This window comes from Leuciscus leuciscus, assembly GCF_965113295.1.
Source record: "Leuciscus leuciscus genome assembly, chromosome: 19".
In the NCBI taxonomy this organism is placed as follows: domain Eukaryota; kingdom Metazoa; phylum Chordata; class Actinopteri; order Cypriniformes; family Leuciscidae; genus Leuciscus; species Leuciscus leuciscus.
The window spans coordinates 3,786,309-3,803,586 of record NC_138743.1 but is presented as its reverse complement, the minus strand read 5'-3'; the positions used below and the strand labels follow the sequence as shown (position 1 = coordinate 3,803,586).

The 17,278-nt window shown below is 37.2% G+C and overlaps 1 protein-coding gene and 2 long non-coding RNA genes across 5 annotated transcripts in view; 1 reads left to right on the top strand and 2 right to left on the bottom strand.

Moving 5' to 3' along the window:
- Positions 1-17,278, top strand: part of LOC309482145 — a 241,987-nt gene that overhangs the window by 113,264 nt on the left and 111,445 nt on the right. The gene's annotated exons all lie outside the window — the stretch shown is intronic.
- On the bottom strand, positions 2,548-10,997 carry drc5 (dynein regulatory complex subunit 5). 2 transcript variants are annotated; one of them, XM_082147253.1, is made up of 5 exons: positions 10,783-10,882; positions 10,493-10,659; positions 8,088-8,656; positions 6,138-6,587; positions 2,548-2,816 (listed from the first exon to the last, which is right to left on the bottom strand). In XM_082147253.1, exons 1-5 carry the CDS (start codon positions 10,863-10,865, stop codon positions 2,655-2,657), a joined length of 1,431 nt encoding a protein of 476 aa, XP_082003379.1. In that variant the 5' UTR covers positions 10,866-10,882; the 3' UTR covers positions 2,548-2,654. The 2 variants fall into 2 exon arrangements, with proteins under 2 accessions (XP_082003379.1, XP_082003380.1); XM_082147254.1 differs by lacking the exon at positions 10,783-10,882 and adding an exon at positions 10,902-10,997 and having other exon boundaries at positions 2,551-2,816.
- LOC309482136 lies at positions 14,300-16,993 on the bottom strand. 2 transcript variants are annotated; one of them, XR_014200218.1, is made up of 5 exons: positions 16,831-16,993; positions 15,693-15,766; positions 15,468-15,624; positions 15,246-15,348; positions 14,300-14,805 (listed from the first exon to the last, which is right to left on the bottom strand). It is a non-coding gene; the product is annotated as an uncharacterized lncRNA (long non-coding RNA). The 2 variants fall into 2 exon arrangements; XR_014200219.1 differs by lacking the exon at positions 16,831-16,993 and having other exon boundaries at positions 15,693-16,106.

The following is a 17,278-nucleotide window of genomic DNA, read 5'->3' as shown; positions in this document are numbered from 1 at the left end:
GTCATTACCAATACACTTCAACTGAACTTAGTTGGATAACGATGCTTTTGGGAAACGCAGCCCTGTTTATTCTGAGAGCCGCTGCAGTTTTGACGTCTGTCGCTTTAAATGCTCGAGCGCTTTAAAACAGGATGGATTCTGATTGGCTGTCGAAAAAAATCCCTCTGAAAGTGCTTTCGTTCCTCTGTGCCGTTACCGCCCAGCTAGCAAAAAGTCGTCTATTAGATGTTGAATAGACGTAAATCTTCAGCCAGTGTTGTGTACTCGAGACTCGGACTCGGTCTCGGACTCGGTCTCGAGACCATATTTTAATGGTCTCGGTCTTGTCATGGACTCGTGTGCATTTTGACTCGGAATTGACTCGTACTCGAACATATTAGGACTCGGACTTATTCCCGAGTCCACTCGAGTCCCATTCAAAATATTTCATGATTGTTACTGTATGTTAATATTTCTTTAAATTGTTGTTTGATTGAAACGTCCAATGATTGCTGACTTTCTTGTGCGCAACTGCGCATGACTTGAGACTAACGTTCGCGTAATAATTGTAATAAAATGACCTTTACACCACCTACTATGTGGCCTTTTTACCATTACAGTGTACATGATTCCATGGTATATTTGATTTACTGTTTGAGTATGGTGCCAATTTTATTGTTACCACCAAATATTTTACATATTCTTGAATATATCTTTAGGTCTGGTTTTTAGACCAAACCTTAGGTTATCCAACCTCTCTGGTCTCGGTCTTGACTCGACTCAGACTCGACTCTCTCTGGTCTCAGTCTCGACTCGGACTCGACTCTCTTTGGTCTCGGTCTCGACTCGGACTCGACCCTCTCTGGTCTCGGTCTCGACTCGGACTCGACCCTCTCTGGTCTCGGTCTCGACTCGGACTCGACCCTCTCTGGTCTCGGTCTCGACTCGGACTCGACCCTCTCTGGTCTCGGTCTCGACTCGGACTCGACCCTCTCTGGTCTCGGTCTCGACTCGGACTCGACCCTCTCTGGTCTCGGTCTCGACTCGGACTCGACCCTCTCTGGTCTCGGTCTCGACTCGGACTCGACCCTCTCTGGTCTCGGTCTCGACTCGGACTCGACTCTCTTTGGTCTCGGTCTCGACTCGGACTCGACCCTCTCTGGTCTCGGTCTCGACTCGGACTCGACCCTCTCTGGTCTCGGTCTCGACTCGGACTCGACCCTCTCTGGTCTCGGTCTCGACTCGGACTCGACCCTCTCTGGTCTCGGTCTCGACTCGGACTCGACCCTCTCTGGTCTCGGTCTCGACTCGGACTCGACCCTCTCTGGTCTCGGTCTCGACTCGGACTCGACCCTCTCTGGTCTCGGTCTCGACTCGGACTCGACTCTCTTTGGTCTCGGTCTCGACTCGGACTCGACCCTCTCTGGTCTCGGTCTCGACTCGGACTCGACCCTCTCTGGTCTCGGTCTCGACTCGGACTCGACCCTCTCTGGTCTCGGTCTCGACTCGGACTCGACCCTCTCTGGTCTCGGTCTCGACTCGGACTCGACTCTCTCTGGTCTCGGTCTCGACTCGGACTCGACTCTCTTTGGTCTCGGTCTCGACTCGGACTCGACCCTCTCTGGTCTCGGTCTCGACTCGGACTCGACCCTCTCTGGTCTCGGTCTCGACTCGGACTCGACCCTCTCTGGTCTCGGTCTCGACTCGGACTCGACCCTCTCTGGTCTCGGTCTCGACTCGGACTCGACTCTCTCTGGTCTCGGTCTCGACTCGGACTCGACCCTCTCTGGTCTCGGTCTCGACTCGGACTCGACCCTCTCTGGTCTCGGTCTCGACTCGGACTCGACCCTCTCTGGTCTCGGTCTCGACTCGGACTCGACCCTGTCTGGTCTCGGTCTCGACTCGGACTCGAGTGAGCTGGTCTCGACTACAACACTGTCTTCAGCATCTAATTACGACTTTTCAACGTTGAAAACTGGTCGATCTTCAACGTCTTGATGGAATATGTAAAACTCTTTACATTTATTTGAGATAATAATGAACATGGTTTGTTTTTCTCCGTTATCTTAGCCTGTCTTAGATTATCAGCTGAAATCACGTCGTAAACCAGTCCAAGGCGGACCGACTTATTTTCAACCATAATTGTTTACTGGGCGTTCCAGTTGTGGTGTGAACTCTGCTATTCTTTTACATTTAGAACTATATCTTTATCATTATCGTTATAGTTATCATCCTTGTTTTTGTTTCCATTTAAATGTAATGTAAATACAATCAGACCAAAAATGATTCAGACAGATATAATTTTCTATATTTTTTTACTAGTGCACTCTTAACCCGAATTAGTTGACTTTACTCGCAAATCGCGTGGAAACCCGTTGGGTTAGGGTTAGGTTAGGGTTAGGGTTAGGGTTAGGGTTAGGGTTAAACTTGTCACTTTAGTTTTTACACAAGCTGAAACTAAACATGTTGAGTGGTATTAACATTCATATCAATCATATGGAAAGACCCAGACAATAAGAGATTAAACAGACGAAATGAGGACATTTAATACATTTGTATTAAAGTTTAAGAATAATAGATCTAGTAAGAGTAATTTGGGTCATTTTTTTATTAGTTTTCAGTGTTTTCCAGTGGCCAGTAATGGTTCCCTGGCTGACTCTACTTTGGCACTGGGATCACAGTTGTGATTGATTTTTGCGGGCAGCCTGGACCTGATTGGCCCGTAGAGCCTGAGCGATGCAGTACTCACTGTCCTGACCCACATCGGTCAGCCGGATGTCACACTCCAACACACTGCTGTTGTGGGACAACCCTTCCTCCAGAAGCTTTCCGCCGTCCTGTAGCAGACACACACACACACACACACACACACACACACAGGAGATGTGACGTTTTATTTGGATTACACACAAATCAGAGACATAACTGTGAGAGAGGATCATTAAATAAGTCCTAGGGTTGATTGATTTCATTCAAGACTTTTTACTTTAAACTAAAGTGAACAAGAAATGTAATTTGCTTCCAATAAAACATGTTAAATGAGAAAAATAATAGGCGAGACGAGACTTGATTTTATCCATCATAAACGAACGTGACGGTAAAAAGAGCTCAGTTACACACTGATAAAAATGATTTTGTGGTGAAGTAAATACTACAGAAAAAAACAATGTAATTTACATGAAAAAGTTAGTTCAGGCAAGAGTTAAAAAAAATTAAGTAAATTCTATATTAGTACTCAATTCAAGCGTGTAGAAATGAAAGTGTAAATATCAACATTATAAAATTAAGTACAATTACTCAACTTTTCTGATACTTGTGTTCCCATCATGCACTGGGCCTTGAATAATGAACGAGGTTGATTTTTCACTGTTTTCCAGCTGTATTTACACTGTTTCATCATTGCTTTTGTTGTTAGGATTAGTAAAGTGCCATTTTGTGACATTTGGAGTTAATTTTCTACTCAAAAGGACACATTCAAACACAAAAACCATCCATCAAATGTTACCGTCATTGTGTATTGTCTACCAAGTATTGACATCTCTGCGTTCACATGATGCTTAACATCTAACATGAAGATATGCTGTCTTACACAATATCTTTTGTATTATTATTTAAGTATTTATAAGTAAAGCATATACTTAATTCAATATTATATTGTTTGAGTGAAATGTGTTGCAAAGGAAACTTCAACTAAATAAATATTACTTAACCTTTTACTAGCCAAGTTAAAATTACTTATTTTCTTTGTTACTTTCACTTAAGTTAGTTAAGTAGAGTTTACTTAATTCCATTTGTGAAACTTACTTTAAAAATATGTGTGCAAAAAACTTGCCAAAGAAAAATTTAGTAAATTTTACTTAAAATTTTTTTTCAGTGCATGAGCGTTAAAGTTAAAAAAGACAACATTTCACCACAACCAAATATTAAACAGTGGAGAATTGGCGATTACACCACTGTTCAAACGTTTAAAGGCTTTTGAAGGAAGTCTCTTATGCTCACAATTTATGTGATCAAAAATACAGTAAAAACAGAACTATTGTGAAATATTATTATAATTTAAAATAGGTGTTTTCTATGTGAATATATAGTAAAATGACATTTATTCCTGTGCTGTATTTTCAGCATCATTACTCCAGTCTTCAGTGTCACATGATTGTCATATGATGATTTGCTGCTTAAACATTATTATTGGTGCTCAATTATTCATTTACATTTTCTAATATGATGATTTGGTGCTCAAGAAATTATTATTATTATTCATGATGAATAGCAAGTTCAAAAGAACAGCATTTATTTGAACATTTATAGAAATATTTTTGTAACATTATAAATGACTTGATCAATTTAATGCATCCTTGCTCAACAAAAGTATAATTTATTTATTTTTTTATCATACTTTTAACCCAGACTTTTGAACAGTATTGTATAATTTTCACCTTGTGGATGTTAAAACAGGCAGTGACACTGAACACGGAAGGAAGTATCCAAGCCATAGCAACACACTAGGCGTAAATTACTACGTTTTTGGTATTATTGTTAAGCTTTGCTGCATAAAATGATTTCACGACATCAACTGAAAAAAGTAATATCAGAAGCATTTTGATGAAAGAAAATCATGCATAACATGAACTGATGGAAAATTCACATTATTAAGACCCGAAACATGTATTAAGAAAGCAAATTTTGATTTTATGTAATGCTTTTGATGATTTTTGATCAGACCATCATAATTCAGCATGACTTTGCATCAGATTCGATGGTTAATGCTGAACATCTCTCCTGTAAATGGCATCGCACCATCCGAAGGTTGAAGTACTCCGATGACGAAGCGTATCACATTTTACAGCCCGGCTGCAAACTCTACACTTCACATTAAGATGGACTCTGAGTGTGTGCAGACTAATGCTTCGGGTGTGTAGCGCCAGAGCTCTTTCCGGAACGAGAGGCAATTGTTTGAAATATGATTTGCCTTGAAACAGAGATGGGAGGAGCGGATAAATGCAGGAACCATTTGGACGATCCGTCCCAGGAGAGAGGTAATCCCCATCCCACATGTCTGTGTGTTAGCGCACATCTGTCCTGCTGCCATGAATAATTGAACGTGAACGACAGGGCTGTATCGGTTCATATTCACCTCTTTACAGACAATTAAATGCTTTAAAACAGCCTTTGTTTTTCGTTGAAAGAAGAAAAGGGAATATTAGAGACAGCAAATGTTGCAATATGATGCTGGGGTTCTAGTGGTGGTTTCCAGAATGTTCCTACTTGTAATTTGTTTCCCACTTGTCACTATGTAAGATTTATTTGCACCCATTTTAACATCCAGGAAAGGTCTTAATAAACTGCAATAATTTAATGCAAAATTAGATTTTTGTCTTGTTTTCCAGTACAAATATCTAAACATTCTTAAATCAAGATACATTTACTTGAGATAATATTTAAAATATTGAGTATTGTTTTCTGAATATTTGATCAAAATTGAGTGAACTTTATGCCAAAAATTTGAGAAAATATCGACGAAAATAAAAAATTAAATGTTAGGTTAATTTTCTAACCCATTGGCAGATTTTTTTTTTCTTCTTCTCGGTTTATAAATTTTTTCTTGTTTAATTTTGACGCAATTCTCAGAAAACATCTTGTGTTCTTGTACTGAAAAACAAGACAAAAATACTGAGTATAAGAAAAATCATGTTTTTTTTTATCTTACCTGAAGAATGTTTTACTATAAAACAAAGATAATACAAAATATAAAATATAATAAAAATACAGATGCAAAATAACAAAATATTAAGTTTTGTTTTCTAAAAGAATTGTCACAATTAAGTGGTGCTTAGAAATTAGAAAAATATCTGCTAATGGGATAAGAAAAAATAAACCTTTAATTATTTTTTCTTACCATATTGGCAAGTATTTTTCCTTGGTTTAATTTTTGTAAATTTTTTTCCCCTTGTTCTTGTTTAATTGAGCATCTTTTTTGCAAAATTTTTCTTATACTGGAAAACAAGACAATTTATTCAAATTTATCTTACTTTAAGAATGTTTGGGATTTTTTTGTGGAAAACAAGACAAACTCAGTGTTCTATATTGGTTGAAAAGTTGGGATTTGTCCCTTTTTTAGATGAGAATGTGTTAAATGTCCTATTCTCAGGTTTACTCACGACTCCCAGTCTGTTGTTGGACAGGTTTAGGCTCTTGAGGGTCGAGTTCTCCACCAAAGCCTGAGACAGCGCCACGGCCGTGGGCTCTGACATGTTATTTCCCCCCAGGTGAAGGTTCTCTAAGGTCTTGTTCATGATCAGAGCCTGAGCCAGAGCTTGACCCCCTTCATCCCCGATGCGGTTGAGCCTCAGGTTGAGGGACATCAGCGTGGCGTTTCTGGCCAGAGCATGAGCCAGTGCCTGAGCTCCTGAAGCTCTTATCTGGTTGTTGCAGACGACCAGCCTCTTCAGCTGACTGCGGTTCAGAAGCTTCCCGATGGCCTGGGCTCCGCGGTCGCTGATGTGATTATGTGAAAAGTCCAGCTCCTGCAGGGACGGGTGATCCAGCAATTGACTCACAAGCATGCAACACTTCTCATCGTCCACCTTACTGCGATGGATCCTGAAGACCTGGTGAGAAAAGTTGGAATTTAACAACCAAATGTCAACACAGATGCTCTGATGAATGCCAGGGGCTCTCAAGCAGGACAAAAAAAGTCCATATGACGTGCTTGCTATATATATCAAGCCTTCTGGAGTCATATCATGATTTTGAATGAAGACCAGGCATAAATGTAAGATGTATAGACTACTTTTATGATGTTATCATGTCCTTCTTGGAGCTTTACAGTTCTTGATCACTATTTGCTTCATTTGTTTATGAAGAGAACAGTGTGAACATTCTGCTAAACATCTCCTTTTGTGTTCCACAGAAAAAAAACTGAAGACTTAAAGTTCCCCTGTAGTCAATCATTTTATCCCTGGAACTCATCTTTGATCACCAAAATGACATACATTTTTTTATTTTTTTTATCTTTGGAAAAAAATGTCATGCCATATCTTGAATGTAACTCGACACCCTTGCCTCATTTAGTATACGCGGCTCTATGAATATGCAAATGAGCCCCGCCTCCACTCACTAGTTTGTAGTTTGTGACGTCAGAAACACCAGCGATTTCAAAGCGTGTGTTTGAGACTGTCTTTGGTTCACTGCAGTTTTAAGGAGAAAATACTCAGCAATGCTGTCGACTTATGAATTTACACATGCTTTGTCTTAAAGCATATTAAAAACACCACATAGACATATAAACAACATTAAAAGCTGGATTTTCACCACAGGGGGACTATTGGGTTAGTTCACCCAAAAATCTAACTTCTGTCATTAATTACTCACCCATTACTCATGTCGTTCCAAACCCGTAAGGCTTTAGTTCATCTTCAGAACACAAATGAAGATATTTTTGATGAAATATGAGAGATTTCTGTCCCTCCATTGACAGCTACGCAACTACCACTTTCAAGAACCAGAAAGGTAGTAAAGACATCATTAAATGAATGCATGTGGCTCCAGTGGTTTAACCTCAGTTTTATGAAGCGAGTGCTTTGTTTGCACAAAAAAACAAACATAATTTACCACTTTATTAACAAAATATGAATTTCACGAGAGCACCACAATGTATGCGTGTGGTGCTTACACGAGAGCAGAGATTGTTGAGTGAATGCTCTTTGGAAATTAATATTATATAAAATAATGCTGTTTTAATTGCGCAAACAAAGCACTCATGTTGCTTCTCAAAAATTGAGGTTAAACCACTGGAGCCACATGGATTCATTTAAAGATGTCTTTACTACCTTTCTGGTTCTTGAAAGTGGTAGTTGCGTAGCTGTCAATGGAGGGACAGAAATCTCTCATATTTCATTAAAAACATCTTAATTTGTGTTCTGAAGATGAACGAAAGTCTTACGGCCGGGTTTGGAACGACATGAGGGCGAGTAATTACTGAGAGAATTTTCATTTTTGGGTGAACTATCCCTTTAATGTGATCCTATATTTTGCATAGCCTATAAAATGTTTCTGAAAACTGAAGAAAAAGATAAAAAAAAACCACTAATAATAACAATTTACTGAACCTGTAAAGTCTTGCAGGAATTGAGGGCTTTTGCCAGGGATTCACAGTCTCTGAAGGTGAACTCAAACAAATTCCACTCAAAGTTCATTCCGCATCCTTTCACTCCATACGCCACGCTCAGCTCTTCCAGGTTCGGGAGTTTGTCCAGCAGAATCCGGAAATCAAAGTGATCAATGGAGGGTCCTTCACTGCCCATATCACTGGCACAATCCGAACGATCGTCCTCGTCAAAGCTGGGCGGCTCTTTGATGGGCGGCAGCAGCTGAGAGACGTTAAGGCGCTTCACGTAGTTTCCACACAGTGGCACCAGATCCAGGACGGTCTTGGTGTCGGTTGCATCTGGGATGAAGAGTTCAATGATGTTCTCAAGGTGACGCTCGAAGAACATGCGTTTCCAGCTGTTGCCGTATGTGGAGACGTCACAGAGACGCCAGCGACCTTCACAGCAGCGCTTCCAGTAGCTCTCATCACTGATGAGGTTTGCGCTGACGGTCAAGGGAAGAGACGCTGGCAGTCGCTGGAGGACATATGCTTTATAGTTGGGCGTGAGTTCATCCAGAATGGGGTTCTCTGTGAAATATTAATGCACAGTACAGGCTCATGTGCAAACTGAGAACATCCTTTCATTAATGACATCTGCAAATTACAACACTCTCAAAACATGGTACAAAAGCTGTTCGTGGGGCAGTACCTTTCAACACATTAAACATTTCTCACATTATCACAGTTTATTCGCTATAGTTTAGAAAATGGTATTAAATATGAGTTATATTTCACTGGTTTTGTCCATCCTTCTGTTAGACTGTCTCACACATGAATTATGTTGAATATCTGTCAGCTGTTAAATTTAACTACACAATTAGATAATACCAGTTTAGCTCAACCAGTTACCAAGCAATGCTTCATTTTGTTCAGTCTGTGTGTAAAAAGAGCATTAGCAATTACAGAAAAAACACTTCAGCAAAACATGATCAGCTCAAAGTGTGAATAATTTTTGGTCCCAAAAATGTATACATTTTACTGGTAGAATATTTGGGTATAATATGTCACAGTTGACTTTATTTTGCTCTCCTCACTTACATAAATGTGGCACTGGACCACAAAACCAGTCACATGGGTGATCAAATAATCTTTCCATTGATGTATGATTTGTTAGGATATGACAATATGTGGCTGAGATACAACTATTGAAAATCTGGAATCTGAGAAAATCGAAACATTGAGAAAATCTCCTTTAAAGTTGTTCATTTATGTTCATGATTGTGCAGCATTCACTCACAAAAATAAATGTTTTATATATTTACGGTAGGAAATTTACAAAATATCTTCATGGAACATGATCTTTACTTAATATCCTAATGATTTTTGGCATAAAAGAAAAATCGATAATTTTGACCCGTACAATGTATTGTTGGCTATTGCCACAAATATACCCGTGTGACATGTGACTGGTTTTGTGATCCAGGGTTACAAATGAACTAGTGTCCTGCACCTACTTGTAAAAAAATAAATAATTATATCTGGTGTCTGAAAATGTTTGGTTTGACTATATGAGCCTTATTTACCCATAAAGGGCCATATTAGTACCTATATGGTACATATTAGTAGCTAGTTTTTTGAGCATCAAATCAACATATTAGAATGATTTCTGAAGGATCATGTGACACTGAAGACTGGAGTAATGATGCTGAAAATTCAGCTTTGATCACAGGAATAAATTACACTTTACTATATATTCACATAGAATTTTTTTTAATAATATGTCACAATATTACTGTTTTTTGGTTTGTTTTGTTTTCATCAAATAAATGCAGCCTTGGTGAGTAGAAGAGAATTATTTAAAAACATTAAAAATCTTACCAATCCAAAACTTTTGACTGGTAATGTATAGTTATATAAGCTAATTCTTAGAGTGTGTTTACACTATTCTTGGTTCTTTTGGTCCGATATATGAATATATATTGTGAATATGAAGCTTATACTTATGGTGGTGGTTATATGAATGAATAAATTAAATGTGACCCTGGATCACAAAACCAGTCACATGTCGAACACGTCACAAAAACAATACATTTTATGGGTCACAGTTTTTGATTTTTCTTTTATGCCAAAAATCATTAGTAAAAATCTTGTTCCATAAAACATTTATTGTTGTGAGTGAATGCTGCACAATCATGAACATAAATGAACAACTTTAAAGGAGATTTTCTCAATGTTTATATTTTTTTTGCACCCTCAGATTCCAGATTTTCTAATATTGTCCAATCATAACAAACCATACATCAATGGAAAGCTTATTTATTCAGCGTTCAGATGATGTGTAAATCTCAATTTCAAACAATTGACCCATGTGACTGGTTTTGTGGTCCAGGGTCACTTATGATAGGCTACATTTGTATTGTTTACCTTCAAAGTGTTTTATAATATTCTGTAAGCTGAGTGTTGTGAGTGGAGGAACCAGTGCCAGCGACCAGTCAGGATCCTCCGCGATGAGGCTGCGCATTCTCCGCCCGTCAGCGACTCTGTTCACCGGCATCATTCCCCTGGGTCTCCGTGAAGACATACCGCTAAAACTGACAGAAAACAACTCCTTTAACAATCAGAGACATTAAATATGACTCATAACATAAATATAAAATATAAATATTGCTGGAGAGGTCAACAACTTTTCTTGACGGACGCAATTGTGTATTTACTAAGCGAGTTTTCCCCGTTCAAATAGTCGATAATAATGAATAAAATAACGAATTTGAATAGAATATACATTATAATAATTCATTAAATAGTTAAACACTTCGAAATGTTGACGACTTACTTTCAGTTCCTGTGTAACGTTTGATGTTACCATGGTAGCAGAGACGTGCTCGCGCCATGGCCTTCCGTCACTTGCCGCTGATCACGCGCCTATATGATGTGTGAAACAAACAGCCTCACACATGATTAAAATAAACCATTATCCACACCATCATTACACTGTGTAAGACAGAAGAAAAGTTAAAGAATGAAGAACGAGGGATGTCAGTCTAACAGTTGAAACGCATATAGAAGATAAAGGCACAAAAAGTTTAAGGTCTGGGAAATGGTCTGGGAAAAAGTTTCACATTTTGACATAAAACACAAAAACAAATAAATGTTTTGTTTAATAATATATATAACAAATGTCATGCACATGACAGATGACACTGCACAGATTGTAATGTGATGATTCACATAAGTTAATTTATTTCTGCATCACACAAGAAATAACATTTCAAATTGGTTTTGCAGTTCAAACAAGCCCATGAATTCACTTCAAAGACATGCAAATCACTGTGAATGAGGGCATCACCCCATGCAAATGTGTGGCAGACCATGCAAATCATAATCATAGCTACATTTTATTTATAAAGCACCTTTACCATGCTCAAGGGAGATAATGAGTAAACATGGCATCAACAAGATATATACATGCATAAAGCCTATATTTACAAATCATAAAATCACCTAATAATATGACACAATTATATTATCAAAGAAAGATAACTGCCTTTATAACAATACATGCATTATGAATGAATGATCATTTCTAAACTCCGCTAATTGAAAATGTGTATGGAAACATCACATTTGAAAGATGATTGACACATCTGAAAATGAGGTCAAACTTTAATGCACCATAGTGTCCTGAATCTGACCTAGCACCTGCACAACGTGGGGAAAAGATCATCTCAGGATTATGGATTATGTTATGAATAATTTATGATTAAAACAATTTCATTTCATAACACACTTTGCACACTTCTACCTAATGTAGTAAATAGTGAATCAAAATGTAGTGAACCATTAAATATGTATAATTTATGAAACATTATACATAACAGAATTAATTGAGCTGAATAATGACACTAATGTTTTGTTTAGAGCTGATTTATAGCTGAATAGAATTGGGGTACGTTTGCACCGATGTACTAACAATGGAAACGTTTTTCATTTGCATTTTTCGCGTACAGACGACAACATTGTCAAAACGATCCTCGTTCAGGGATCTGCGAAGAGACAAGAGCGGTGTCGTTTTCAAAAACTTGCACTTTAAAGTCCCCCTGTGGTGAAAATCCAGCTTTTAATGTTGTTAATGTGTCTATGTGGTGTTTTTAATATGCTTTAAGACAAACCATGTGCAAATTCATAAGTCGACACCATTGCTGAGTATTTCCTCCTTAAAACTGCATTGAACCAAAGACAGTCTCAAAAACACGCTTTGAAATCGCTGGTGTTTCTGACGTCACAAACTACCTTGTAACCAATCAGATCAACGTGTGATCGTCAGCGAGTGGATCTCTGAGCTGAGTGAGTGAGTGGAGGCGGGGCTCATTTGCATATTCATAGATCCGCGTATACTAAATGAGGCAAGGGTGTCGAGTTACATTCAAGATATTTTAGGGCATGAAGACATTTGTTTTCAAGGAAAAAACTTTTAAATATGTAATTTTTGTGATCAAAGATGAGTTTTAATGGATAACATTATTGACTACCGGGGGACTTTAAAACCCGCTTCCTGAGGGAACATTTACACGACACACCGTTTTCAACTAAAAAGGGAAACTTTGTATGTGTTTTGGCTGTTCATTTACACGACAGCGGAGTTTTACAGAGTTTTCAAAGTGCAAGTTTTTGAAAAAGATACTGTTATCGTCTCCACACGTAACACACATGATGTCACCATGTTCACAAATGTGCTTTTTGTACAGAGACGATACTCTTTACACAGAGACTTGAGACCCAAAAACTTGGGTAACACTTTATTTTACAGTGGCATTGTTACACGTGTTACAGTTACTACAGTAACTATAAATTATGCATAATAACATGCAACTAAACCCCTAAGGAAGTACATAGTTACTTCATATTACTCAGTACTTAAATGTATAATTACAGTGTAACAAAGACACCTTAAAATAAAGTGTAAACTTGCACTTTGAAAGCCCCCCTTTTTTAAATTTGTATTAAAGTTTTCATTTTCAGGCTGCCGAAACACCATTGTCTTGTAAATGCACGGCCAAAAAACGCATAAAAAGTTTTCAGTTTCTAGTTAAAAATGGTGTCGTGTAGTGAAGGAAAGTGCTTGACTGTCATACAAAAATGTCAAAAAGCAAAAGAATGCATGGCCCTAAAAACAGGCTTTACTTCCTGTATCCAAAATGCAATATTTTTTCCTTTTGATTTTGGGATGAAATATGATCAACGCATTTTCGGAAACTCATCCAGGTACAGGAGGAGTCACATGGCTCACATGGTTTTGAGACAGAACTAGACACAGAGCAATGCACTATATGCATCATCACATTGTGCATCTTGTTTTAAAGAAGCCCGTCTAGACAAACAACTGCATAATCAGCATTAACCTCCAGACCTTCATTACGCTTCCGTCAACCTCAGCATGAACAACTCCAGATCAACTCAGCAGCAGATCTGAGATGTGACGCTCGACTGACACCCTGAAACTGCTGAGGTTTCAGTCCTCACAAATACTCGTCCATATTGCCCTAAAAGCTAATGTCACGCTTCATCAGGATCCTTGTTTTAACAGCAGCAGCCGCCCCTAAAAACACATCAGCCTTTTTATAGCAAACAAACAAAGCCAAAGAAGGTCCATACTTAAGGTTAGAGATTTTAACAAACCTATAATCTTCAGTGTAAACTAGCTGTGACTTCAGGCATATGAATATTAACTTATTTAACTGCTCATATTTTAATTGAAGATGTGTCATACACTGTAAAAAATAAAAAGTTGAGTAAACTTAAAAAAGTAAAGCAACCAGCTGCAAAGCATTTTTGAGTTTACTCAACTTCAGTGGTCGAAGTTCATCCAACTACCAGTCCAACTCAAAGAAATGAGTTAGCACAACTACTGAGGTCCTGAAGTTGAGTAAACTCAAAAAAGCTTTGCAGCTGGTTGCTTTACTTTTTTAAGTTGATTCAATTTTTTACTTTTTTTAGTTGATTCAATTTTTTACTTTTTTAAGTTGATTCAATTTTTTACTTTTTTAAGTTGATTAAACTTTTTTACTTTTTTAAGTTAATTCAACTTTTTCAAATATCTCACCCAGATACTTGTATAGCCTTCACATTAAGAATCCAAATGCAGGGAGTAAACCACACTGTAAATACAACACAATACAAAAGACATTGCTATCATTACAGAACTTATTTATTGACAAATATTCAGCAAAACAACACATTTTCTATTTGCATTAGGTACACATATTTTAAGGTGATGAAGTTCTATTCCACTCTTCAAGATTAATAAAAATAAAAAATAAATGCACAAAATTAGAGTACAAACTGGAATAAATAAATGCTCAACCTTACAATTATCCATATGGATTGCAGCTACTTGGACAATCTTTTGAAGGACTATGCAAAATAAATCAGCCTTGCGGAGCACTTTAGGTCAAGATAAATAAACGGGTTTTTTTTCTAAACAAACTAAACAAATTTTTTCTTAACCACCAGTTACTACTGGTGTATTTTAATACTTTAGGATAGTCCATTGGGGCCATAAATCAAGCCAAAGAGGAGAGTAACAACTGTGGCAAAGGTCTTGCACATTATCTGGCCCAATCTGCTCTTATAGTACTACAGAGAGGCACCTTATATTTGGGTTTGAGTGGCAACATCATCTTCAACGATAGTTAAGATCCTCATCTTCTCCCCTTGTGAATGTCTTCTGGCTCTGTGTCCTGCAGTAGAAAATAAATCAGCATAAAATTAGGGTCATTTTTATTTTATTGTATTGAATTATGTTAGACCAGAGTGTCCCTAAAGGTCTGCTCATGTAACTTCACTTGAAACACGGTCATGTTTAACCTTATGATTGTGCACTGTATTGTTTTAACAGGTTAGATATCAGAGGGAATGTCTCCAGACAGTGTTGTGAAACAGTAATTTTCGACTGTCTTTGATTTGATAAAATAACAACTTGTTGAATTTGTGCTATCAGGTGAAGTCAAACTGATCACTGAGAAAGTTTCAACTACGATTATTTAATAAAGTATTTTTTACCATGACTTTGTCTGTTGATGAGAAGTTTTGTATATCACACAAAACCTATCTCTTAACAGCATCTGGTAAATAGGTGAAATATATCAGGTGTGAGTGTATATGCTGATGATCTTCTTACCAGGCAAGTCTTCAGAATGTTTCCAGACTTTTCCCTCATAAACAAAGGCAGACCTTTAAGAGTTGTAGACTTTCTTTGAGGAAGCACATTGGAGTTTCTGTGTCTGAAAGACAGAAAAACAAATATGGAACAAGTTATATACAAAGAGAAGCATGGGAATTACCTTGAAAAAGAGATGGCACCATTTAGCCTTTAACCAGAGAGATATGATCAAATAATTACTTGATGATCAAGTTGGTCTAGGAGGATCTTCATCTCATCTCCATACGCTCCACCACTTGCTTTGTACGACTAGATGTGTATTCATTTAACCAAGAGAAAAAGGTGCTCTTCGGATCAGTTTGTGTGATCCTGTAATACTCAGCAGAGAGCAGAGACCCTAAAAAACATTGTTGAAACAGTAAGAATTAAGTGTAGACCAACACAAGTAAATTCAGTTCAACTCACCTGATCTTTTCAAAAATAAAGGCCACTGTTTTAGCACATCCAAGGATCTTGTCACTGTACTGATGTTCTTTAGTCTAAAAAGGACAAATACAACAGAACAAAGATACATAATTTTATTAAACAAAACAACAACAACAAAAATCAGTTACAGTAAGTTAATTTAACATGTAGTAAAAATAATAAAGAAATTGAATAATCAAATGTGAAAAAGAATCAATGCATAGTTTTCACTGTATTTATTAAATATGACAGATATTAAAGATACAAAAGTTATTATAAGAGCAGTGAGCTATTTTGTCTTTTGTAGCCTAATATTTGTTTAAGGATACACAATATTTGTATCTTATTCACTTTAAAACATACTGCACACATACTACCCATTCTATTATTTAATATGCAAAGTTAACATACATATTTTTAACATTACACATTCGTTTTGCATATATAGGCCAATATTATTAAATTTTTCCTCTAAATTGTATTGTATTTAATTATATTGCACTGTAGAATGACTGAGCCTCAACCTAAGCATGTACAAACTGTAACTGAAATTTGTATACGTGACAAATAAACTTGAAATTAAATTGAACGGACTGCGGTCACTTTAAGAGCTCATGGATCTAATACTGAAACATCTAGGTTTCACCAAATTGGTTATGTTCATTTAAGACATTGCCGACCGTGTTTACTTGAATACTTTTTTTATTTTGTTTTTTTTGTTATTGACATAATTGTATGTGTACGTCACTATTAAATCGCAATACGCTACGAAAGATAGCTGAATTCGCACTCAGATTCTGTCCGAGTCCGAGAGAAGCAGCATTCTGTCTCTCAATCAACGCAAGCACCGCATTTAAGTCTTTATTCACGACTTACTGAGCTTAACATTTTTAACATATTTTAAACACCATGCACGTCCTTGTCCTTCTTTTCTCATTCAAGCATGTTTCCTCACTCTAACGTTAGTCTGGGTAACTTAACGTTAGCACGTTAGTAGCAATGTGCTACGTGGATAATCTCTAACAATAGAAACTTATCGTCACCACAAAATATATCTTTTAACATAATACTATATTTTATCAACATATGTGTGCAATTTATAGCCTATTTTCATGTATAAAGCTTAAAGAAAACTTACCTCAATCAGATGAAATCCAGTCCCTTCGATAGCGTGGTTGAAGGAGGAAACCCCGAGAGTAACGTACAGCGAGACAGACTGCGCATGCGCGATGACGGGAAGTTAAACGTTCGAACTATGAAATCAAAATATTAAGTTTTCTCAACTTAATTGTTTGTGTTCATTGGACAAAATAATAGTACACTTGCAGTTAAATACTTTTCATAAGTAAAGTCAACATTGCAGTCAAAAATTTGCCCACTCAACTTAAAATTTTAAACTGAGTTAACATTTTGCAAGTTGGATTTTTTACAGTGTAATAGCAACACTATGAATGCAAATGTAATGATTCCACTCACAAAAGCAAAGATTTAACGAAAGCGAAGATGTCTGAAATGTACATCTAGTTCATGGAAGACTGAATAACTCCATTAATTACAATTTTAAATGAATAACACAAGCAACAACA

Bases quoted from the DNA above. Each gene is read 5' to 3' on its own strand.
- drc5 (XM_082147253.1), bottom strand. From the start codon at position 10,865: ATGAATTATTATAATGTATATTCTATTCAAATTCGTTATTTTATTCAT. The intron at 6,588-8,087 runs GTTCAGTAAATT...TTTTCTCACCAG, and splicing joins ATTCCTGCAAGACTTTACAG to GTCTTCAGGATCCATCGCAG. The intron at 2,817-6,137 runs GTGAGTAAACCT...TGTCTGCTACAG, and splicing joins CCAACAACAGACTGGGAGTC to GACGGCGGAAAGCTTCTGGA.